This window comes from Rhinolophus ferrumequinum, chromosome 12, assembly GCF_004115265.2.
Source record: "Rhinolophus ferrumequinum isolate MPI-CBG mRhiFer1 chromosome 12, mRhiFer1_v1.p, whole genome shotgun sequence".
In the NCBI taxonomy this organism is placed as follows: Eukaryota; Metazoa; Chordata; class Mammalia; order Chiroptera; family Rhinolophidae; genus Rhinolophus; species Rhinolophus ferrumequinum.
Window position 1 is genome coordinate 79,157,563 of NC_046295.1, and position 23,562 is coordinate 79,181,124.

The 23,562-nt window shown below is 55.1% G+C and overlaps 1 protein-coding gene across 3 annotated transcripts; it reads left to right on the top strand.

Moving 5' to 3' along the window:
- The first annotated feature begins 1,701 nt into the window (after positions 1 to 1,701).
- On the top strand, positions 1,702 to 23,462 carry AIF1L (allograft inflammatory factor 1 like). Of its 3 annotated transcripts, none has more exons than XM_033123705.1 (6): positions 1,702 to 2,558; positions 2,760 to 2,821; positions 13,247 to 13,313; positions 15,600 to 15,641; positions 17,834 to 18,017; positions 18,211 to 18,613. In XM_033123705.1, exons 1-6 carry the CDS (start codon positions 2,528 to 2,530, stop codon positions 18,212 to 18,214), a joined length of 390 nt encoding a protein of 129 aa, XP_032979596.1. In that variant the 5' UTR covers positions 1,702 to 2,527; the 3' UTR covers positions 18,215 to 18,613. The 3 variants fall into 3 exon arrangements, with proteins under 3 accessions (XP_032979596.1, XP_032979593.1, XP_032979594.1); XM_033123702.1 differs by lacking the exon at positions 18,211 to 18,613 and adding an exon at positions 20,562 to 23,462 and having other exon boundaries at positions 1,779 to 2,558; XM_033123703.1 differs by lacking the exon at positions 18,211 to 18,613 and adding an exon at positions 20,562 to 23,462 and having other exon boundaries at positions 2,340 to 2,558; positions 17,855 to 18,017.
- Positions 23,463 to 23,562: the final 100 nt, after the last annotated feature.

Genomic DNA, 23,562 nt, shown 5'->3' on the forward strand with positions numbered 1-23,562 from the left:
CGGTCACTCCGGGAACCCAGGTTGCATGGGCTGGATTATGGAGCACTCAGTCAGGGGTTTTGGGCACGAGGCCTGAACCCCTCCTGCATTGGTTTAAGCAGAAAAAGGGGTTTGAGGTCAGAGGACGTGGGTCTCCTGGAATCCTGGTTGGGAAGAGCTGCCAAGCCTTGGAGGCAGCTCGGGGCTGGGGAGTCCCAAGGCTGCTGGGCAGTGGGGGTGGCTTTCTCCTCCACTCCCTCCTGCCTCTCCCCGGTCTCTGCCTCTGTTCTTGCCTCGTTTGCTTCCTTCTTTTCTCTGTGCAGAGCAGCTCTCTGCTTTTCTTGCATTTGATGGAAGAGGATGCCCCTACTGCTCCCACTACCACGGCCCCCCAAGTTTATATGTCATCAGGTCAAATCCTTGGCAGAAACAAGCTGGAAACTGTCCTGATTCCACCTTCCTAGGAAAGCCCGACCCAGGGCCGGCCAGGCCCTCCCCACTCCTGTTCAGAATGAGGGTCTCTGCGTCCAAGGCCCTGTACTGAAAGCTGGGCTGTGCCCTCTCCAAACCTGCGGGAGGAGGGCATTCAGAGAAGATGTGTGCTCCTTCGCAGGGAACCTGAGAGCGAGGCAGGGGCAGGGAGGTGGACGTGGCAGACATCAGTGACCTGGACAGTGACTTGGTCACTGAGAGGGAGGACAGGGAGCAGGGAGGCTGAAACAGGAGGCTGTTGCTTTACGGTGTTTGAGGATCGGTGTCTGGTGTTAGGTGGTGCCAAGGAGATGCGGGTTCTTTGAAGACCTCTGGGACAGGGTCTGCTGGCCCAGGCCTCTGCTGACAGAAGCATACAGCTGTTCTGAGGCTGGCTCTAGGCATTAAAACTTTCTGCTGAAGCCCAGTCTAGCATCCCTAACGGGTGGAGAACAGGCCTCTTCTCCATTCCAGTGACGTATTTCAGGCCTGACATCTTGTGACTCATGCCTGCTGGCCCCAGAGGTGGGGCTGCGCTGCGTGGAATGTGGCAGCTGTTGAACATCTGGCTAGCAATGCAGCCCAGCGGCTGAGCAGTGGAAGGTGGGGTGGCCCTTGCCCTGTAGAATGGCTGAGTGGGCCCAGCCAGCCCAACTGGCCAGGGCAGTAGGCCGTCTGAGTCTGAATCGGGTAGGGTGTTACAAGGGCTCGGATGTAAGTCAACTCTGGTCTCGGGCCTCCACATGGAACATCTCCCATCAACCAAGGGTTGTAACTCCTAAGCCCTCCCCGCTAAGGTTTTACTACCTGCTTAAACCTATTGAAAGTAATAGGAGTTATAACAGCCCCTGCTTGAGGAGAGGCACTTGTTTCCTCCATTCTGCAAATCAGGAGTTGGAGGCTCAGACAGGTCAAGTGCCTTGCCCAAGGTCACACAGCTTGGCCAAATCCAAACCCTAGGGGTGAATGGGGAAGAAGAATGCCTGGATCCAATCCACAGGGACATGCTGTGTGGGGGTGAGAGGGAGGGGCCAGCATTGCTGGTGACCAATTGTACCGTTTGCCCAGGACAGTCTCCATCTGTGCCCCCAGCATAATTATTAGGGGTGCCACCTTTCACTTTCATTTCTGACCTTTCACTGTCAGAAATGCCCTGATTTGGACAGGAGACTGCACCATCACCCTGTTACAAGTCCAGGGTTTCTGCACCCTGAGCGCCACTCTTCGTGGAGTTGGAGGCTTGGTGTGTCATCCAGGTGGACTTGTACTCCAGACTTCCACTTCCTGACTTTGCTATTCTGTAAAATAGGAGTGCCTAGTCCTGTTGCAGAGTTTTGAGACTTAAATGACTTAACAAATGTATCCCCTACCGATCTGGCACAGTGCCTGGTGCACAGTGACTGCTCGAGAAAGAGGTTTTATTATAAAAGCGCTAACTCGTTCCAATTGAAAGTGTTCCTGATGTCCCACTGGCAGTTTGTCATTACGCATGTTCTCAACAAAAACTAAACGTTTGCCGTATTTTTCTTTCAAGAGTTAAAAGTGAAGGCTGGGAACGCACGGCCCCCTTCCCCCCACAAAAGTGCGCGCTGTGTGCGACTTTAAATAGTGGCATCACGGCCTCTGTGGGTGGTGTGCTCACTCCCTGCCTGTCCCACTGGTACTTGCTCCTTACAACCACGCCAAGAGCGCGTACTAAGATCGTCCCGGTTTTATTTATGGGGCAACCGCGGCCCGGGAGCGGGAAACGGACTTGTGGTGGTCCCGGCAGGAGCAGAGAGGGAGGTGCCCATAGGCGGCCCCCGCGCTGTGCATTTTCCGCGTCCTCCAGCAGAGGGGCCGGCGGCGGGCTGGGCGTCCCGCATAATAGCCGCTTTGATGCCGGCGGCCGGGCACAGGGGAGGGGAGGGGAGGCGGGCCGGAGGGAAGGGAGGGGTGTGTCCGGCTGCCCGCGCCTTTCCTCCGCCCCTCGGTTCCGCCGCCACACGCCACCGGAGCTCGAACGGGTGCCGGTCCCTCCTCCACGTTCCTCGCCGCTGCCGCGAAGCCCCGAGACGGCGGGAGCCGGGTGCTCACCATGTCGGTCGCGCTCAGCAACAGGTTTCAAGGTAGGCGCCACTGTCCCCCCTCTGCCCCGCCCCCAGCCCGCAGTCCAGCTCCCCCCAGCCCGCACGCGGTGTCCCCCGCCGGCCACCTGTGCGCGCCCGGCGGACCGCGGGGTCTGCCACGCGCGGGAAGCAGGCGCGGGCCCGGGAGCGCGCGGCCCGGTGAGACCCCGGCTTCCCGGGCCGTCTCTTTGTCTCTTCCAGGAGGGAAAGCGTTTGGCTTGCTCAAAGCCCGGCAGGAGAGGAGGCTGGCGGAGATCAACCGGGTAAGCGCGCGCCGCCGGGGCAGCTTGCGAGGCGCCGGAGCTGTGCGCCACTCGCCCCCAAAACTCCCAATGCCCGGTGGGTTCCACCTCCGTCTGCGAGGCTGTGCCTGCCGCAGAATCAACCCCCTTTCTTCCCCCGGGCTCCCCACAATGTCCTCCCTCCGCCCCTGCCTCTGTGCCTCCGACTCCAGGTAGGTCCCCCTCCACCTCCTCCACCCCGCTCTGGTCCCGGCGTCTCGGGTTGCAAGTTGTTACTCTTAGACTGGGGAGGTAGGGCCGGCCGAGGAGCTCTGATGCCAGCTGCCCGAGGGCTCCCCGGAAGCCCGCCTGGGACCAACCACAGGGATTTTGGTGCCCGATGTCTAGGAGCACTCAGCAGTCTCGGTTACACAGCCTGGGGTGGGAAGGGAGGCTCAGAGAGGAGAGCTGGCTGTCCCCAGATGCCCAGCAAGTGAGCTCGGGGCTGCAGTTAGCACCCCGGGCTCCAGACTCTCAGCCCAGTACTCCCTCCCTAAGAAAAAGTATTGGTCTCCTGCCTGCCCCAACCCCCACCCTCACAACTCTTCACTCCAACTTTTAGGAAGGCTCCCTTAGAGCCTTGATGCTTTTCTTGCTGATGCTGGTGGATTTCTATAAAGAAAGCCTTCAGGCTGTTGCCAGGCACACAGTGGGAGCTCCATAAATATTTGTGTAATGTCCACGGAGAGTCGTAGACAATAAGGAAAAGTGTCATGTCAGAGCCTACCTGGATTGGCCAGAGCTCAAAGGCAGCATAGCCAGGGCCTTTGGAATTCTGCATGACGTGGGCTCTGATCTGGTCTCCGTCACATACCAGCTCTGTGGTCTTCACCAAGGACGTCTCATCGCAGAGCCAGGGTTCCCCGGAGGGCTTAGTGAGGGAAGGCACGTAATGCGCTTGGGCCGGCCCCCGGCACAGGGGAGGACCTGTGGGGACGGGACTAGAATTATTTCCGAGAGGGATGTCTCCCAGGTTCCCTAACTGGTTGTGGAGACATGCCCACTGAGATGAGGCTGGGCATTCCCCCTGCTGGTTCCCTCTGGGCACCCAGGGGCCGAGGCCAGCTCAGAGTCCCACAATGGGAAGCTGGTGGGGGTCAGCAGGGTCCTGGTGGAGTAGGGCCAGGCACTGTGGCATGGTTGTAGTATTGCCTCTGGGGACTTGCAGTCTTGATTCCTTCATTGATTTCCTTGGATTGTCTAGAAGTAGGCAGCCTGTTTGGTTTTATTCCACTGGCTATAGGAATCTCATGGAGGCCTCTAGGGACCCCAGGGTCCTTCACTGTCATCCTTACCTGACTGTTGGTGCCATCTTGAGCACAACTGAAGGGAGCCTGGATGTCTGGCTGGGATCTCAGGGGTCCAGACTGCTGGGCTCCCTCCTAGTTCACTCTGCAGCCTGCCGGTCAGGGCTGTGCCTGCCCTCTGGACAGAAGCCTGGAACCCTGACCTCATGCAGCCCCCTGGGCCACTCAGCCAGGCGGGTTCCAAGCTGGCTGAATCCAGCTTCAGCCAGCAGGCTTCTGAGCCAGAGACAGCTGGGGATGGAGGCGAGGTGACTGGAGTTGGACAGACCAGAGGAGTTGAGTGTGTGGGACTCTGTGTCAACCCCGCCCTTGGAGGGGACAGATAGGGTTGTTTTGGGAGGGGGACTGTCTTGGCTCCGAAAGGGGAGGGCCTGTGGCTGTCAGGGGCTGAACTGGACAGCATGCACTATGACTGGAGAAGGTGAGCAAGAAGGAGCTGTATCCAACTACCTTGGGACCCCAACGCCCAGAGAGGGCAAGCAGCTGGCCAAAGCCACACAGAAGCCAGTGGGAGAGCTTGCGGTCCAGTGTCTTTTCCCTTCCCTGCTAATCTGAGACCCACCGTGTGAGCCAGGCTGCTGTCAGGGAGCTGGGGCCTGGGCTCTCGGCCCCTGTAGGAAAGAGGCTCCAGGATCAAACTGGAAACTTGAGCTGCTTCCCACCGCAGCAGGTCAAGGTGGCCCCACCGTGGTTTAGAGTCACGAGGATGAGGAAGAGGGGGGCACAGTGTTGCTGGCTCCATGACCTTGGGCCACCACTTGCGATAATAGTAGTCAGGTTGTTGTGATTTTGTAGCTAGACAATCTATGGAAAGCACATGGGAGAGCTGGCTGCTGTCGTGATTGTTATCATTGTTTTGTTTGGGGTTTAAAGGTCCAGGTTGTGGAAACCCAGGAGCAAGTTCTGAGATTTGCTGTCACCCCTGCAAGCTGGGTCAGACCCCTTCATCTGGCAGAGCCTTAGTCTTCCCCTGTCTGAAATGGGAGCAGCAGTTCATGTTCTACTCCGAGTCCCTACAATAGTCAGTGGAGATGAGCAGACAAAGCTTTTCGCAGACTCGGAGGGAGTTGCTCTGTGGGAGGGTCTGTCTGTTTCATCCGTGGCCATGGTCACAGTGGAAGTTACCCTGGAGGGGGCAGATTCTAGAGGGAACCACGTCAGCAACCCAGATTGGCTTTTCTTTGGGGTGCAGCTTCACTGCCCCACTGGAGTGGGGCTTCTGGGAGGCTGTACTGAGCAGCTGCCCAGTGGTCCCATGGAAGCCCTGAAGGATGGGGCTTCATGTGCACTGCACGTGCTTGGATACCTCTGTGGTTGCTGCCTGGGGCCGAGCCCCAGAACTGGCTGGCAGTTCTGGGGGCTTCCAGGGCCAACACCCTAGTTCCCTTTGGGCCTTTCTCCCCCACCCCCAGTGTGGGCCAATTTCCAGAGGGCCCCAGGGTAGCTCAGTCTGAGCTGTTGTTATTATAAGGGATTCAGGAGTGAAAATAGACTTGGGTGGACCTAGAGGTCCTGGTGTAGCTGTACGGAAATGCTCTTGTTTGGTTTCACTCTAGTTTTTGCTGTCTTTTTCTGAGCACTTGGCATGTGCCGGGCAGTGTGCCAGGCATGCTTTGGAAATTACCTCGTTGAGTACTCACTCTAACCCTGTGAGTATCTATTCCCATTTTATAGAAAATGAGACTCAGAGAGGTTGAGTCGATTGCCTGGGTTTAAACAGCCACACTTGAACCCAGCCTATTCTCTCAGGCTCTGAGCTTGATTGGATCTCCCCTGGGAGTGCCACCCCCACCTCCGTGCCCTGTGGTGTGTGTGTGTACATTCTCTGCACTACTGGAGCGGGCAGGATGGGTGCGCACCTCCCACTCCCCCCACATAGCTGACATTCCCCGCACCCTGATGGCATGGCAGGTGACCCCAGGCTAGCCAGACCCAGCCTTATATGGCAACAGGACATATTCTCTCCAGCTTCCCACAGGGACAGAGAGAAGTGGAGGGTCTAGGCGGGCGTCCCTCAGCGTGCCCTTACCCTGGGGACTGAGCAGGGGGAGACCGGAGGACGGTGAGAGCCCCAGCTTGGGCCAGTCAGAGGCCAGGCTCTTTAACAAGATAACGTGAGGCGTGCCTTTCATGTGCATCACCTCGCTGACTCCTGTCAAAGGAACATTCAATTAAATAGATGCACAATGAGAATGTGTAAACATCCCCATGGTACAGGATCACTAGGCCTCCCATTTTAGAGATGAGGAAACAGGTGAAGTCACCTGCCCAAGGTCACCCAGCCAGGAAGTGGCAGAGCCAGCAGTCTGACTCCAGACAATGCCCGTGGCCTGCCTGCCCTGGCCCCTGTCCACCAGGTGGCTATGGCCTAGCTGTGACACAGGCCTCTCTTGCTTATGTGGATAAGGATCTTTGGCTACTGTTTCAACCCTCCCAGCCCTCCTGGGTCAAATGAAGGGCACTCAGCATTCCCTGTAGCGTTTAGGTGCCTCATGGTTATGTCAGAATCCACGTGCCATTGGTCTGGGAAGAGCTGGGCACAGCAAGCTGTGTATCTCTGTTCGGGGGGGGGGTATATGTTTGCGGTTGGTCCCTCCCTCAGCAATGGGGGACCTCTGAGACCTGACCCAGGCACTACGCAGGTGTGTCTCTTCCTGTGTGCTGGCAGTGCCACCCTGTCCTTGCTCAGGTGAATGTGCCCAGCTGGCGTGGCCGGGCACCCGTCTCTCTTGCTCTTGCTTAATATATTATAAGGGAGATGCTGATAAGCAGCCACGTGAGCCTCCGAGGATTCAGTGTCCCCACAGGTCCACCCAGCCATGACCTCAGTGTGGCCATGTCACAGGAAGCTGGAGATGGAATTTCTGCAGGGTCTGCTTCATTTGTGTAGTTGACAGGGTGTTTTTCTTCAGCTGCCCCATCTATTGGCGAGGACACGGCGTCCGGATGAGGCCCTAGAGCTGCCACGGGGAATGTGAGCCTGCTGTCCCTGTGGGTGCACGTTACAGACTCCTGCTACACGCCAGACACCAAGCCGGGCATTTGTGGTCTGGCCTGGGCCCTTTAGGAACCTGTAGGCTGCGTCAGAGGCCTCACGGCCTGGCATGGTGCCACCTGTCCTTGGGGTTTTCGCCCAGGGTTTCAGCCACCAGCCCCTTAAATGGCCTCCAAGATGGTGATCTCTGCCCGCCCCAAAATCCTGCTGCAGCTAATACATAAAGGCAAGCCTGGAGAGCCAGGAGCAAGCATCCGGGAGCAGGTGCTAGAGGTATCAGCCCAGAAAGAGAGTTAAGTCTGGGGTAGCGGGTTGGGGACGGTGGGAATCAGGAGGGTGGCAGGGACCCGGAGGCCAGACACAGAAGAGGCCGCCGACCTCTGCTTGTTTTGGAAATAGCCCCTCCCGGACATGAGCACTTGGATGGGACTTCTGGGGGTGGGGGAAGATTCTGGTGTCCTTCAGAGGTTGGAGGGGACTGAGAGGAAAGGCAGTGCACAGGTGTGGCCGCGGGCACTGTCCCCCGGGGCTGCATGGGAGTACTCTGTCCCGGGTGGATGGCCTGTCACTACCAGATCAGCCAGGTGTCCAAGGACAAAGCAGAGCTTGCCCTTGAGGAGGGATGGCCCGAGCGTCAAGGCTCACCAGGACTTGGTGGCACAAAGTAGGACAGAGAGTTGTGAGTGGCTCTCTTTGCCTTTCCCCTGCTCACAGTTGTCTCTTGGTGTGGCTTGAGTTTGGGTGATCCAAATGCATCACGATAGTAGCTAATACTTAGTGAGTTTCTGTGCAGTTAGCTCATTTAAGCCTTACACCAACCCAAATGGGATCATCATTATGATCCCATGTCACAGATGAGGAAACTGAGGCCCAGAGTGGTAAAGCAAGTTGCCCAGGGCCATGGAGCTGGTAAGTGCTGGATCTGGGGTTTGAGCCCAGGCAACCTGACTTGACCTCCCTCCCCCACCCCTCTGCCCCACACGCCCTGCGTTCAGGGAGCTTATGTGAGGCTTCTCACCACTGTGGCTTTACACAAGCCCTTTCCTTTCTGAAGCCTCAGTTTCTCCAGCTAGTGAACAAAGAGGACAGCTGGGTGCTCTGAGGAGTCCCTTCCAGGTTCTGTGACTGGGTAGATGTTTTAACAGCTCTGTCACCATCCTGGGCCTTGCCTGTGGACACTCTGGCTTGAGGAGTGGCTGCTCAGCCCCCGACTTCCTGTTTTTGAGCCCAGGCTCCTGCCTGCTTGCATGTCCTGGCTCATTGCCAGGGACTGACCAGGCCGCCGAGGCCTCTGCACTTGCTCCTCTGAGTATCAATGGTCACGCTCAGAGCCCGGCACACCTGGAGGCCCTGACAGCAGTTTCTGCAGCTGTAAAAGCTTGTCATTTGGGACAGTGGGCTGGAGTGGAAGAGGGGGATGGGGGTAGAGTAAACCATCCACACACACCCCATCCCCCTAGAGGGCTATAGAGTGGTTCCCTGGCCTCTGGAATAACCTCCTTCTACAGATGCCCAAGAGGAAAGGTAACTCCCAGTATTGACTTTCTTTGCCCAGAAACTGGTAGCCGGGCTACCTTGTTCAGGGCAGAGAGGGAGTTGGGCTGGTAAAGGGAGATAGACCTTGAATTGTTAAAACTTTATGATATTGAGCAAGTTGAGCAACTGCTCTGGGTCTCAGTTGTCCCATCTGTGAAATAGGGATACCCAGAGAGGGGAAAGAGAAATCATACCCAGCCTAAGCTGGGGAAGGAGGTTTATTTCTGATCTGTTTAATAGTCCGTGATGGTCTGGATGATGAGCTGTAGGGGTTAAAATAGATTGTATGGATGTAAATGTTAGGAGATAACAGTAATAAACAGCTAACGTTTATTTAGCATTTACTTGGTGCCAGGCACTGTGTTAAGACTTTACATATACTTACATACTGTAATTCTCAGGACAAGCCTATGAGATATTTGTATCCTTCCTACAGATGAGAAAACCGAGGCACAGACAAATGAAGGAGTTTTCACACAGTTACTAAGTGGTTCAAACCCAGGCATTCTGGCTCCAACTTGACCTCTTTTTGTTTCTGCATTTTGCTTTTCTTCCAAACATCTGGACTGGTTTCTATCTCTGTCTCCTCTGCCTGGGGACCCAGAGTCCTGGAGCCTGGACAGACAGGGTGCCAACCAAAGGTCCTGGAGTCTGGACAGACAGGGTACCAACCCACTGGGCATAGCTGGGTCCTGAGGCTGGGCAAGGATATGGAGGACAGACGTCTGAAGGGAGGAAGCTGTGGGCTGTGCATGAGTAGGAACCAAGAATCCAAAGCTCGTAGGTGGGGTGGGAGCTGGCAGCCCAGCCAATGGAACTACTGTTCCCGCCGCCTGCCCGCCTGCCTCCCTCGGCCCCTGCCAAAGGCATGGTCCACACAGCTGCCCTAAGCCCAGGGTCAGCAAGGGCTGCCTACCCACACACGAACAGGTCAGCTGCTTCTCCCAGCCCTGGTCACTCTGTGGCTCAAGCATTTGTCGTTTTTGGCTCCAAGGAAAAACGTGATTCCAATCTCTGAGTCCCCCCTCCCCGGACCCCCCGTCACATACATGCACACGCTTTTGCAAAGTGTCTTTACCATTTCAGGCGTGAGAGTAGAGAAAGTCATTCTGGCTGAATGGCAGGCTTCTCTATTCATTCAGCGGATGTTTATTGAGCACCTACTAGATGCTGGGCATTGCTGAGTGCTAGGCACCCGTGGAGCATGAGACAGTAAACACGTGCTCCTAGAACCATGGCCGAGGGCCTGCCTCCTCCAGGCATCCTCCCAACACCCACTTCCTCGGGTCACTCCTCAGTTCTGAGCAGGGAGGGAACCAAGTGGCCTCCCAGCTGGGCCACTCGCTAGCTGTACTGCTTTGAGCATGTTATTTATCCTCTCTGAGTCTCAGTTCAGTCACCCATCCGCAAATATTTATTGAGCACCTACTATGTGGAACCACATTCTTGCAGGGAGAGACAGACGATGGAGAGTACTGTTAATAAGCAACTGTAGATTGTGTTAGGAGATGATTCATCCCATGGAGTTAAAGGAGATGCACAGGAAGGTAGGGTGGATGGGGTTGGCCTCGTTGAGAAGGTGATGGTTGGGCAAAGGCTTGAAGGAGGTGAAGGAGAGAGCCACGCGGGTATGTGGGGATGAGCCCTCCAGGCGGGGGGCTCAGCTAGAACAAAGTCCCAGGTGGCAGCAAGCCTGGCATGGGGGAGGCATGGAAAGGAGGCCAGGGTGGCTGAGGTGCCCACTCTAGTGGGGGTGGGTGGGGGAGGACAGAAATAAAGTGGCATGTTAGGTGGTGAGGAGAAAACTGGCTTCATCTGTGAAAAGACCCTGCAGTGCCTGCCGAGCGCCTGGCCCGGGGTTGGGTCCTGCAGATGGGAGTTGTCGGTCACCACGCTACAGCGCACGCCGTGCTCTCGTCCTTGCTCTCAGTTGCTGCCTGTGGTTCTTTGTTCGTCTGTGTCTGGTTTGTCTCCAAGACCAAGTCCCATATCCTAGCCCTTGAACCCAGTCTATCCGGATCCCTAGACGTGGTCGGTGCATATCACACATGGGCTCTGGGCTGGTATGGATTCTGGTCGACTAGAATGTGGGAGCTGGGAGGACCCCTAGGTTTTGGATGTTGGGCCGTGCCTATGCCTCCCGCGAAGGTGTCCCAGTTCCTAAAGGGGTAAGGTGAGGGGAATGTAGGCTAACTGGATTCCATTTAAACATTCTGAGATTGTGAACTTCCTACTTTTATGAAACGCCCTTTTCTGAACTGATGGCAATAGTCAATGGTAATTGTTTAAAGTCTTTAGTTGGCAAAATACAAACTTGGCCGCCTTATATTAGCACCTCCCGCTATTTTAAATTTTTTTTGGAAGTGTTTCTTTCTGCATTACCCCGAAGTCTGAGAACCACTGACCTATTTGTCCCTCTGGCGGACAGATGTGGGATCTGGGACCCTGGGAGGTGCCTGATTTGTCCAGGGTCACAGACAGAAGTTAATTGTCCTCCATTTGGTTAGAGAATGGGGTGGGGGCAGCCGTGGAAAGAGCTATGAGAGAGAGCCAAGAGGAGGGGAAGTCCTGGCCAGAGCCGCCGGGAGGAGGGCAGCCTCCCGGGTAGCAGGAGAAGGTTCCAGCTCCAGCTAAGTGGAGGTAAGGCCATCCATGGTGCATCGTAAAGAAGCCCTGAGTCAGGCTGTGGCCAAGCCAGCCGGACTGGCTCTGCCCTCCACCAGGCTGCTGGAGGCCCGGGTCCTGGAGGCTGACAGACAGATTCCAAAACCACACTGCACTTCCTCAGCGGCCTGGGGGCTTCAGAAGTATTCTTTAACCTCTCTGGTCCTTCGTTGTCACCTGTAAAATTGGAATCATAGTGAGGATTTAATGGGATAGCACAGTGTCTGCCAAAAGCCAGGGGGCAATCAGAGTCCCCCGGCCCACGTTGCGGTGGGTTTCTCCTTTGTCAAAGGGCGCCGAGGGAACATGGAGGCATTGAACTCTGGGAGGAATCATATTCTGCCTCACACTCATACTCATTCAGCCCTGTTGCTTATTGAGCATTGATGGAGAGCCTGGGGCTAAGTGCTCGGAGTGGGTGGCCCTGTTGAGGAGGTGGGTACTCCTGCGCCCATTTCACAGCTGGTAAGGCGGGGACTGAGAGCCAAATCCAGAGTGCTTGGTCATCATTTAGGTTCTTGGCATTTTCCTAGTCTACGTTAAGCCCCTTGGACGTTTACATCACAGACTGGGAAGGTAGTGAGTTCCCTGTCCTAGGAGATGTGTAAGTACAGACTCGGTCATCAGGAGTTCAGGAAGAGATTGAGTGACTGACCTGATAACATTTAACATCACTTTAAACACGGACTTCCTGTAATTTTAGGAGGAGGACCTTCGTCTTATTCGCCTTGGTCTTCCCAGCCCCTTGCTGCCTAGAACAGAGCCGTGTACACTGTGGTCCCTCACAAACGGCTGAATGAATGAGTGAGGCGGGGAGGGAGGCCCGTGTCCAGTTGGCTCAGTGATGAGGAAAGTGAGGTCCAGAGGAGAGAGGGGATTTGCAGAGTCCAGTGGCAGCATGGGAGCACACCCTCTGCTCCCCTATCTGTATGCACGTTCTAGGGCTGCTTGAAGATTTGCAACAAGACCAGTACGATCCCTGGCCCCATGCTGGCACGGCAGGTGCTTACAAGGTCGCTTTTTGTTTTAAAGCCAGATTAATGCCTGCTATCTGCCCATTTTTAAGAGTCGAGATTAAGGATGCAGACTAAACGAGATGGAGCTCTGGCTGTGTGAGCCTCAGTTTCCTCATCTGTAAAGTGGGGGTAATAATAATAGCTACTTCTTGGGCCCACTAGGGGACCCAAAGAGATCACGTGGGTAAGTGCTTCATTCTGGAGGCTCTTGTTAGTGTCCCCCACTCCCCCATCTGGTTCTGAAAGGACTCATTTGAGTCTCTCCCAGCATCTGAGGGGATGGTGGGCCCTGTTTTACAGGTGAGGACACAGGGGAGAGGGATATGTGACCTCCCGAGCAATGTACAGTTATTTTCTAACTAGAGCAGAGACTAGTAAAACGACAGCTTGGTGTTTGTTGAGCACTTGCTGTGTGCCAAGAGTTGTACATACATTCTCCTGGGATCCACAAAGAAACTTCAAAAGTAGCTATGATAATTACACGCCTTTGGAGATAAAGCAACAGAGATACAGAAAGGATCGCATACCTAAGGAGTTAATGCTGTAGCCAGGCGGCTTGTCTTTGGGAATCATGGCTTCACAGATTCCAGAGCTGGGATGCCCTGGGGGAGACCCAGGTCCCTGCACCCGTAATTCAGAGGCTGTTTCTTCTAGAGCAGACCCTCCGGGCCCCACCCCAAGCTGCCAAGCATACTTCCTGCCCACAGGATGGATTTTGCAGATCTGCCCTGAGGGTTGACAGGAGGCCAGGACAAACACTGGAGGCTCCCGCCTTGTCCGGCCAAGTACAGCCACCTGGTGGGAGAGGAGGCACGGGGCAGTGGGCCTCCGTGCCAGCGAGCTCTGCCTGCTGACCCCTTGCTCAGCACTTGTCTTCTTGTCTCTGTAGGAGTTTCTCTGTGACCAGAAGTACAGTGATGAAGAGAACCTGCCAGAAAAGCTCACAGCCTTCAAAGGTACGCTGGGGCTGGCTGCCCCCTCTCCGGGGAGAGTGGGGCTGGCCCCCAGTCTCTCACACATAGGGCTCCTCACCCCCATAGGGCCAAGCTGCACCCCTATTTCATCCAGAATGCCTCTTTTCCCTATGGGCTGTGAGACAGGGTGCCTGGCCAGAGGGGGCCAGGCCCCTCCACCTGCCTCCATGCCAGCCCAGGCCCCATCACCCCTCGCCTACGGGCCCTGGCCTGCCCCTGCCCCTTTCTCCTCCCAGCTGCCCGGCAGGGCTCAGGTTGGCTCCTGTCGCCACGGCCCAGGCCTGCTCGCTCCCAGGTCCCCAGCACACAATCAGCTCTTTGTAGCAGCCCTGGCTTCTCCCCCTCCATGGTGGAGCGTCTCGGGAGCCCCTGTGGAGAATGGACGTTTGTGTCGCCACAGTGGGGCTGGGGGCAGAGTTTCTACCCATTGAATCCAGCAGCACGGGATGAAAAGAAAACAGGGCCTGGGAGCCCGCGCACGGAGGGGCAGCATAAAGGTCCCTCTGTTCCCGGCCCCGGCGCTTGGTTCCCGGCCAGCGGCTCGAAAGGAGAGGAGCCCTGCACAGAAGGAGCAGACAGACCCACCTTTCCTGCCGGGGAGATGCCTCGGGGCTGGAGGACCCGGCAAATAGCCTCGAGGCGTGTTGCCCCCTTCACATCTTGGCAGTGTGGGCATCCTCCCTGGTCCAAGGCAGAGAACCTGCCAAGTGCTCCTCAGACCAGACAGCTTAGCTGTCCTTGGGCAGCACATTGATGGCTAAGTGTTTGTTGAACGTTGACCTCGTGTGGGTTGCGCTTCAAGCGCTGCGTTGTGAGCTCTCCAGATCATCTCCATCCAGCCAGGAGGGAGATGATGCCCTCTTTGATTTATAGGAGGAGAAATTCAGGCTCAGAGAGGTGGGGTCATTTGCCTGGGGTCACACAGCTCACCTATGGCAGAGTGGGGGGTCTCGAACCCATATTGGTCTCACCCCAAAACCCCTGCTCTTAACCATTATTCAGTGCTACTTTTTACATTAAAAGAAAAAGAAAAGAACTAGAACAAAGACACCCCGTCTCTCCCCCACCCCCCTGCCCTGTCCCAGCTGCCTGTAGGACAGCTGCACAAAGGAGGAGCCGTCCCTCCCTTCTCTCTGGATACCAAGGAGTCACTCTTCAGAGGTGGCTGTGGGAGGAGGGACAGAGTCTCAGGGGTCGTAGGTGCTGTGCGGGTGGTGCCCAATTAGAAAGGCTGGGGGGCCCTGAAAGCATGAGAAGGGGCTCCGAGACTTCTCGAAGGGGCTCCTCCCTTCTGGAGGGACCTTCCAGGCAGAGGGCCAGTCAGCCCTGAGCCGGAGCATGTGGGGAACAGGCCAGAGCAGCAAGGCCAGTGGGAGTGGAGCAGAGGGGATGGCAGGAGAAGCAGCCTTAGAGGCCGGAGGGCAGACACTGCTGAAGGTCGCAGGCTTTGAAGGTCACTGGGAGGACCTTGGCTTTCTCCTGCTGGCTCCTCTGTGCAGAATAGATCTCGAGAGCCCCGCTGCTCTGTGGCAGGTGTGATCTGCCCAAGGCCACAGGACTTGTTTGCACACTGCCCGTGTCAGAAGATTCCAGGGTGCTCGGAGTTATCCTCTCTTGCTGTTGGAGGTTCCCCGGACCCCTTGGTCGGAGAGGTTTAATTCGGTCTGTAGGTGAGGTTTGTGGGGAGGGCGCTTCTGGACACTGTATGTGCCACTTTGTGGTCAAGGGCAGGCCCACGGGCATTTCTCCTGGAAGAGCATCAGCTTCACGGTGATGCCCAGAACCAAAAGGTTTAGAACCACGGGGACTCCTTAAATCGGTGGTTCCCGCACCTGGCTGCCCATCAGAAGCACCTGAGACACTCTGAAAACACACCAGTTCCTGTGCCCAACCCAACCTTCCCAAACCCACCGAACCCGTATCTCCAGGGCTGGAATCTATTGTAGTCCCTTTTAGCTGATTTGCATGCAGCCAGCCCGCACTGGTGGGGACCTGGGAGGACCAGTTGCCCTACCTTGGCTGAGGGTCAGAGGGCCCCCCGGGGCACCTTTCTCCATGGCACCTGTGGGAGAGGGGTGCAGGCAGGGTGAGCTCTTTCTTTGGAGACAACAGCTGAGATGATGGGACTCGAGTCAAGACCCCGCCATGGGGGGAGGAGTTGGTGTGGGCTCCGTGAGGACCTGGCCCCTTGCCCTCAAGGGAGGCCCTGGGAGCTGCAGGGGTGACTCTGCTTCCAAGCTGATGCCTGTTTTGCTCTGTGATTTCCAGAGAAGTACATGGAGTTTGACCTGAACAATGAAGGCGAGATCGGTGAGTGGAGCCCTGAGCGTGTTGGGGAAGAGGGTGTTTGGTGGGTAGACGCTGCAAGAGTACAGAGAGCCCCCCACACCCGCCTGTCTGTGGGGAGCGTCATGATGTGACGAGCACACACTGAAGCCGCCCACGGTGGGCCGGGCCAGCCAAACTGGGTTTGAGCCCACCCGCCCTTCACCTGCATCCACTGCCCCCAAACTCCTCTCCCTACCATTTCCCTCCCCGCTCAGCCTCCCACCCCAGGGGCCCCAGGATAGAGGGTGCCACCCTGCCCGGGGCTGGATGCTCAGGCTGTCGACACCCCAGCCCAGGGGACTGGTGTTTCCTTTGTCCCCAAGCCTGTCCTTCCATCTGTACACGATCATGCCGTTGACAAGGTGCGTCATGTGCATTAATTCCCTCATCCAACAGACCCTTGTTGTGTCCTGCCATCCAGACACTGGGGTTGACAAATGCCTGTCCCGTGGCATTTATGTTCAAGACAATATCTTGACCGTCACCACTAACGGGATGACACGGTCAAGGCCACTTTAATTATCCCCATTTTACAGATGAGGAAACTGAGGCTCAGAAAGATGAAATGACTTGCTTGGGGCAAGTTGCTGGTGGCAGACGCAGGGCCCAGGTCCCGGCCTTTGGTTTCCAAACAGGCTCTCCCTCCTCATTTACCCTGAACTTCAGTATTGCTGCTGCTTTTGGCTTTTTACTCTTCCTCTGTCTTCTCTCGTTCTTCTCCCTTTTGAATATTTTTATTCTTTAGGAAAAAATTTGGGGGGTTATCAAGTTAATATATCTTCCTCGTAAAAACTTTTAGAAAGCACAGCAAAGCACAAAGACAAAAATATGTTACCCACAGCCCCACCTCCCAGAAAGAACAGCTATAAGTATTTCCATTTATGTCTTTCCGCTCTGCTCTAATCACAAATGCTGTTTTATACTATTTTAGAACCTCAATTTAAAAAAAAAATAACATTGTGAGTATTTTGAATATGGTTAACTTTTCTTTTGAAATATGATTAATGGCTCCATAGTATTCCATTGAGGGGACAGACTATAATTTATTCGGCAGACACCTTCATGCCTTTGATAATTCTGTGAAGAACAGCTTCGCACAAGAGTCTTGCTCCATATCACTGATTATTTCTTTAGAGTAAATCTCAGGAATTAGACATCTGGGTCAGAGGCTTCTGAAGCATCTTGCCAAATGGCCTTCCAGAAAGGTCTTGCCAATTCAGAGTCTGGCCAGCAGCTCGTGGGAGACCTTTCACTTCTTCCTGCAGAACGCTGCCCAGCTTTCTTTGAAATGCCCTGGACATCCTGGCACCTAGGGGTCTGGCACCAGTCCTGCCTGCTGTGCCTCTCGGGTGAGCTGGCGCACCACTGCCTGGCCCTCAAATCAGCCCCTGGGGCACCCTCTTTCCCGCCATCCTTTGCTGTCCCATTGTTCACAGAACAATCTGGAGGAAATTGCCTCAGATCTTGGGAGCCTGGCGGTCAGAGGCAGCGACTTGTCGGGGTGTAGTGACTTTTTGGTGCCTCCCTTGTTTTTCTTGAATTTTGTTCTTTTGTTGGTTTTCCTGCTGTGCAAGATATTTTTGTCACCCTCTTCCTTCTGGCCAACGCGGAGCCCTAGGACTGCAGGGTAGGAGTGGCAGATAGGGAGAAGTGTCCCCCCGGCACCTGGAGAGTGACTTTAGGTGCCTGTGGTCAGGCCAACTCCCTGACCCCACCTCACTGGGCAGTGACTTCCGGGGTAGCTGGGCAGCGAGCCCACGGCTCCCCTAACCGCAGGAAGCAGCAGATAGTCATTCCATTACTGTGCACCTGCTTTGTGCCACATGCGTTTTGCGCATCATCCCTCCAAATGATCCCATCAACCCATTTTACCATTGATGGAAGCTGGGGTTCAGAGAGGTTAAGCAGTTTGCCCCGAGTCCCACAGCCAGAAATAGCAGAGCTGAATTCCAAACTGGCTGTCTGATGCTAGAAGCCCCTGTCTCTAATTGCTAGTCTCTACAGCCTCCGAAGGGAACAGGGGGTGTGGTGGGCCCATTCTCCCTAGAGGAGAAAGGCCATTGACTGCAGTCTCCAGGGAGGGGCTGTCCTGCCGGGCTTCTTTTGCGCGTGGGGTGCCTGAGGGAGCTGCGCCAGCTTCCCCACTCGCCCCCGCCTCCTGTCTCCACTTAAAGGATCTGCTTTTCCTCCGGCAGACCTGATGTCTTTAAAGAGGATGATGGAAAAGCTTGGGGTCCCCAAGACCCACCTGGAGATGAAGAAGATGATTTCGGAGGTGACAGGTGGGGTCAGCGACACCATCTCCTACCGAGACTTTGTGAACATGATGCTGGGGAAACGGTCGGCTGTGCTCAAGCTGTAAGTACCCCCTCCGCCTGTCCTGGGTCCTCTCAAGGCGTTGTGTGTGGAGCGGCCCCTGGCTCAGGCACCCCAGCCATTCCCCAGCCAGGAGGTAACTGACTGTGTGACCCACTGGCCAAGGTTGTTAACTAACTTCTCTGAACCTGATTTCCTTACCTGTCGAATGGTCATGTTCACGTGTACCTTGCAGGTGACATGAGTGGGTAGCAGAAGTCTGGTGGAATCTGCGCTCAGTAAGCGGCAACTGTGAGGATGGTGGTGGTGATGACGATAAATCTGCTGGTGAAACCTGCTGCACCCAGTGCCCTCGTTTGTAAAGTGCCTCTGCTACCCCACGGGGTTGTAAGCGTAGTGTAGAGTTACAAACTGTCTCTAAAGGGTGGTAGAGTTCGAATCTTACGCTATTCATAAGACAGAGATACAGTAAACACCTTCCGTGAAGCGTTGTCGTGAGGGTTAATGACATCACATAAATGAAGAGTCTAGCCTGGTACTTGGCTGATGCCACACACCTAGTACATGGTGGCCAAAATCACACTCTGTACGTCGGTACTTCTCCACTGCGGAGCTGCACAGAAATTCCCTGGAGAGTCTCATGGTATTTGAGCTGAAAAGGACCTCCCTCGGCTTTTAGAAAATAAGATTAATTAATTTTTTTAAATGTACAAATGTCAAATTTGCCTGTTTGATTTTACAACAGGGAAAGCTGAGGCCCCAGGACGCTGAATAAACAGCTCCCAAGCCCACAGTTGGGGCTGGTCAGAGCTTTTAGCATGGGTGGGACGGGGCAGGGGGTGTGGGGGGAAAACTGTCAAGGTCAGATCGCACTGCAGAGGCCGGGTGGTAGCAATCGGAGTGATGGTGCTATAAAAATGACACTGAAGATTGAGTGGATATTTACTGTGTGTCAGGGACCCGTCTGTGTCTTAACTCCTTAGATTTAGCATTTGTTGATTCAGCAAATATTTACCGAGCACCACCAAACGCCAGGAATTATTCTAGATGCTGGCGACACGAATTGCTGGCCTTGTGGAGCTTGCCTTCTAATGGAAGGAGACAGACAAAACAAAACAATCCAAAACACCAAATGGCAATAGTTAGTACAAAGAAAAATAAAGTGTGCAAGAGGAATGGAGAGGGATGGGATGGTGGGCAGGGAGGGTCTCACTGAGAAGGTGACAGTTGACCAGAGCCCTGAATGAGAGAGATGGGAAGAGGTGAGCCACGTGACGATCTGGGGAAAAGCATTCCAGGCAGAGGACATGGCACGTGCAAAGGCCCTGAGGCAGAATCGTGCTTGTATGCTCGAGGAACAGCACAAAGGCCAGTGGGTCTAGGCTCTCAGTAACTACAGTGAGTGAAGGTTGTCAGCAGAGATGGGAAGGCACCAGGGGACATGGGGCCTCACAGGCCATAGTCAGACTTTGTACTAATTTTGTACTAATGTGGAGGGATGCCACTGGAGTACTCTGAGCCAGGGACTGACTTTTAAAAGGCCCCCTCTGGCTACAGCAGGGACGAGAGTGGCAGCAGGGAGGCTGTATAGGTAAGAGATGAGGCCACTCGGTCTGGAGAGGTTGCCGTGGAGGGGGCCAGGAGCTGCTGGAATTGGGAGTGATTTTGGAGGTAGAGCTGGAAGCATTGCTTAAATGCCCAGATGCGGGGCATAAATGAAAACAGGGAGGCCGATGGTTCTAAAGTCTGAGTAACTGAGGGAGTGACTAATGTTTGCTTGGAGGAGAAGAGCAGGGGGAGAAGATGGGATTTAAGAATTCGGTTTTTGATGTGTTCAAGCAGAAGGGCCCTCCAGACCTCCAAGGGGAGAGGGGAGGAGGGAGCTGGAGGTGCAAATCTGGATCTCAGAGATAAGCTGTTTGTGGACTGTCACCCTTTGGATGGGATGTAAAGCCAATGACTGGAAGAGCCCACCCAGGGAGTGACTACAGATGGAGTAGGGCACTGATGCTTGGAGCAGCTCCCGACGTCAACACTTCGGGCACCCCCACTTCCGGATGGAAACACAGCATCCGTGGGGTTAAGTGTCTTCCTGGAGTCACGAGCTGGGACGGTAGCTGGGCTGGGACTCCAATCCAGGCTGTTTCCCTCCAGAGGCTGCACCATAAACCCCTGTGCCCTACACCCCCCGACTTGACCCTCGGAGCAGTGGGAGGTTTTGAAGCTCCAAAGGGGTTGTGAGCAGAGCCGTGGCCCAGCCTAGCTCTGCCTCCTCCAGGCAGCGTGGTTAGGGGAAGGTGCATGGCCTGGAAGTCAGAGATCTAGGCTCTCATCCTGCTTGGACTGCTTGTGGCTCTGAGGAGTCATGTCGCCACTTTGCGCCATTTTCTCCTCTGTCAAATGGGACTAGGAGTCCCTTCCATGCAGCTGCCATCCTAGGCTTCCGAGAAGATCCTGCTGGAGAATGGATGAAGGGCATTCTGCTGAGGACTTTGCGGACGTGAGGGCTGGGTGAGCTTTCCCTGGGTGAGGGGAGGAATCCTAATCTTGTTTCGTTTTGTGTTTTTTTTTCCATCTCTAAACCAGAGTCATGATGTTTGAAGGAAAGGCCACCGAGAGCAGTCCCAAGCCAGTCGGTCCCCCTCCAGAGAGAGACATTGCCAGCCTGCCCTGAGGACCCCGCGGGGACCTGTCCCTGCCCTCCCTGCCCCACCCCTCCCTCCTGATCTTGCTGCACTTCTGGACTCATTGCAATGTCTTTTTTTTTTTCCTGGTTGTTGGGCATGATTGTTTTTTCATCTGCAGAATCTGATCTCTTTGTAAAGCACAAATGATCTGCCTTAAAGGGGCTCTGGGGCCCCTCCCTCTCTTCTTCCCTCCTTCCCCACTCCCTGTGCAGAAGGGCTGACATCAAACCAAAAACCGGAAGTGGCGGGGCCAGGGCAGGGAAGCTGGAAGCCTGTGATCCCCACACTTGGAGCCGGCATTGTCCATCCTTGCTGGAGGTCACTGAGCTAAGTCCAGGCTCGCTGGCCTGGCTCTGGTGAGGACCTCAGCCCACTTTCAGAAGACCCTGGAGTAGGGACGAGGCTGCAGGGCCTCACTAGGGTTTCCTCAGATGCTCTGAAGTTCCGGTGCTCTCAGGTTGTCCAGGACGTGGCCACTCACTGCCCCAGCTGATCCCCGCTCGGGCCACACTTCTTCTCGCCCTTAATGAGGTGCAGAAGGAGACAAGGAGAGGGGCTTGGTAATTGGAGACCCTCAAGAAGGTTCTGGAAGGAATCTTCTGGCCTTACCCCTTGTCCACACCTTCATAGACAGCTCAGAGGGAGCCCTGTCCCTTGCTGGGGCAGCAGAGGGCTTCAGAGGTAGAGGGGAGGCCAGGGGCCTTGGGGAGCGGGGTTCAGCTCAGTCTAGTCCCACCTTTTAGGAGGATGCTGAGGGCAACAGGCTAGGGGAATGAGGAATAAAATGTTCACGGCAAAAAGTCAGCACCACTGTTAAGCCAAGAACTGAGACACAGGAGGTTGCCTTTCTGATCCCAGTCTGCTTGAAAACCGACTGCTTCCCCCACGACCTGCCCAACTTACTCAGACCATTCATTTACTCAGTCATTCAACAGATATTTATTGACCATCTATTATAAGCTTTAAGGCCGGCCCCCTCCACTTTGTCCTGACATGTGCTGTGTCCACTGTCTCTAACTCATTTCCCCATTTCCAAATCGCCCAAAACCCTTGAGCATGGGGATTCCATTGGGGTCACCTGTGTCCCTTATTATGGACTCACAGGGTCTTAGAGGTCTGATCCCCCTGTAGGTTAGCTGGGCCAGTCCTCACATTTCACAGGTAAGGAAACTGTGGTGGCCCCCAGGGATTAAGTGCCTGGCCCAAGGTTAGGAGTTAATCGAGATGGAAGAGTCTGGACTGAAGCCCAGGTGTTCAGATGGCCTGCCCGTGCATCACCTCTGCTCGGGGCTGCTTCCGTCAGTGAGGAAAACAAGGGAAGGGGCAGGGCGAGGCTATTTCCTAGGACAGCACTTGGGGCGGGGCCTGGGCCAGGACTCACCTTTTCCAGTGCCTCTGAGTTAGCAGCAGGATCAGGGGACAGGCCAGGCCTGCCTCTGCGGTTCCGCCTTCCCCAGGGCTTCTGAGCTAAGCCACTTCTCAGAACTCACGCAGGAAGCTGTCACACTCGGCCCCATCTTGGCTGAGCAGGGACCCCAGCCTTGACCGCACCTGTGTTCTGGAGCCCCTTACCCTGCCTGCTCAGGACTTAGAAGCAATCATCAGTTGGACATATTTGTTAAGCACCTGCTATGGGCCGAGAGCTAAGAACCCAGTCATGAAATAGACAGTTACGTGAAATTTAAGAGCCTAGTGAGGAAGTCAGACTCGGACAAGGACGAGTTAGATGAAAGGAAAGGGGGGCCATGGGGTGACTGCACTGCAATCCTGGGGAGACCAAGATGGGCTCAAGACTGAGCAAGAGCCTTGCAAAAGCATTTGCCAAACCTTAAGTGGAAATGTCTGGGTACTGTTAGAGCCACGGTGGGCTCTCTGTGGCTCCTCAGTGACCCACAATCAAAGACCCAAGGAGCTGCCTTACAGCAGCTTAAGGGAGTGGAGCAGGTCGGGGATGGGGTAAGGGCCAGGCTGGGATAATTTGCTGGTCTCAACCAGTTCAGGAGCAAGACTACCTGGCCGTGGCTGGTTGGTCCTTAGGCTAAGGAGCTGCTCAAATGCACAGGCCTAGTTGAAGTTTAAACCCCAGCAAAACAGTTTTCCCTGTAAATGTAAAATCTCACCCCACCCCCTTCCCTGCCTTGGTTTTTTTCCACCCGAGATCATTATTTGAGCAACTGCCTGTCCCCACCCCTTCCCACTACGTCTCCTCTCTAGGACACGACGAGACCTTTGAGCAAGGTCAAGTCTTGACTCCCCGTCACATCGTCAGTGTACTTGGTCCTCACTCAGAGAGGAGGGCACAACCAACCAGGCTTATTTTCCACAGGTTCCCCAGTTTACAAGGCCATGGGAAGCCTTAAGGGGGAGCGAGTGGGTGTGTCCCCAGCTTCTGGAAAGAGCAGGACAGAGCGTTCATTGGATAGGAGTATCCTGGGACACCACACAAGTTCCTTTGCCATTTCTTGGAACTCAGCTGGTGGAGGGAGAGGGGCTTGAGTGGTTTCTGGAAAGGGGGGGGCGCTGCATATATTTCAGGTTGTGGCTGTTGGCCCTGGGACTCTTACTTCTCTGGCTAAGGGCTCATTTTCTTAGAATTTCAGCTATCTCTCTGAAAGACCAAATCTAACTAATGTAACCAGAAACTTGGGGATTGCCAAGTGTGGCTTTGTCCCTGCAACTCAAAAGGAAGGAGTGTGTGGGGCAAGTTCAAGTGGATGCAGTATGTGTGCGCGTGCGTATGAGAGTGTGTGGTGCCAGATACCATCTCTGCACACTGGGAATAAAACAGACAAACTGTCAATGTCTTGATTGGTGTATTTGGGGGAGGGGTTCTGGGACTCAGCAAATTCAGGAAAGCTACCTGATAAAGTACCATTGAACGAATGCGTCCTGTGTAGCAG

Bases quoted from the DNA above. Each gene is read 5' to 3' on its own strand.
- AIF1L (XM_033123702.1), top strand. From the start codon at position 2,528: ATGTCGGTCGCGCTCAGCAACAGGTTTCAAG. The intron at 13,314-15,599 runs GTACGCTGGGGC...TGTGATTTCCAG, and splicing joins AAAGCTCACAGCCTTCAAAG to AGAAGTACATGGAGTTTGAC. The intron at 18,018-20,561 runs GTAAGTACCCCC...TCTCTAAACCAG, and splicing joins CGGTCGGCTGTGCTCAAGCT to AGTCATGATGTTTGAAGGAA.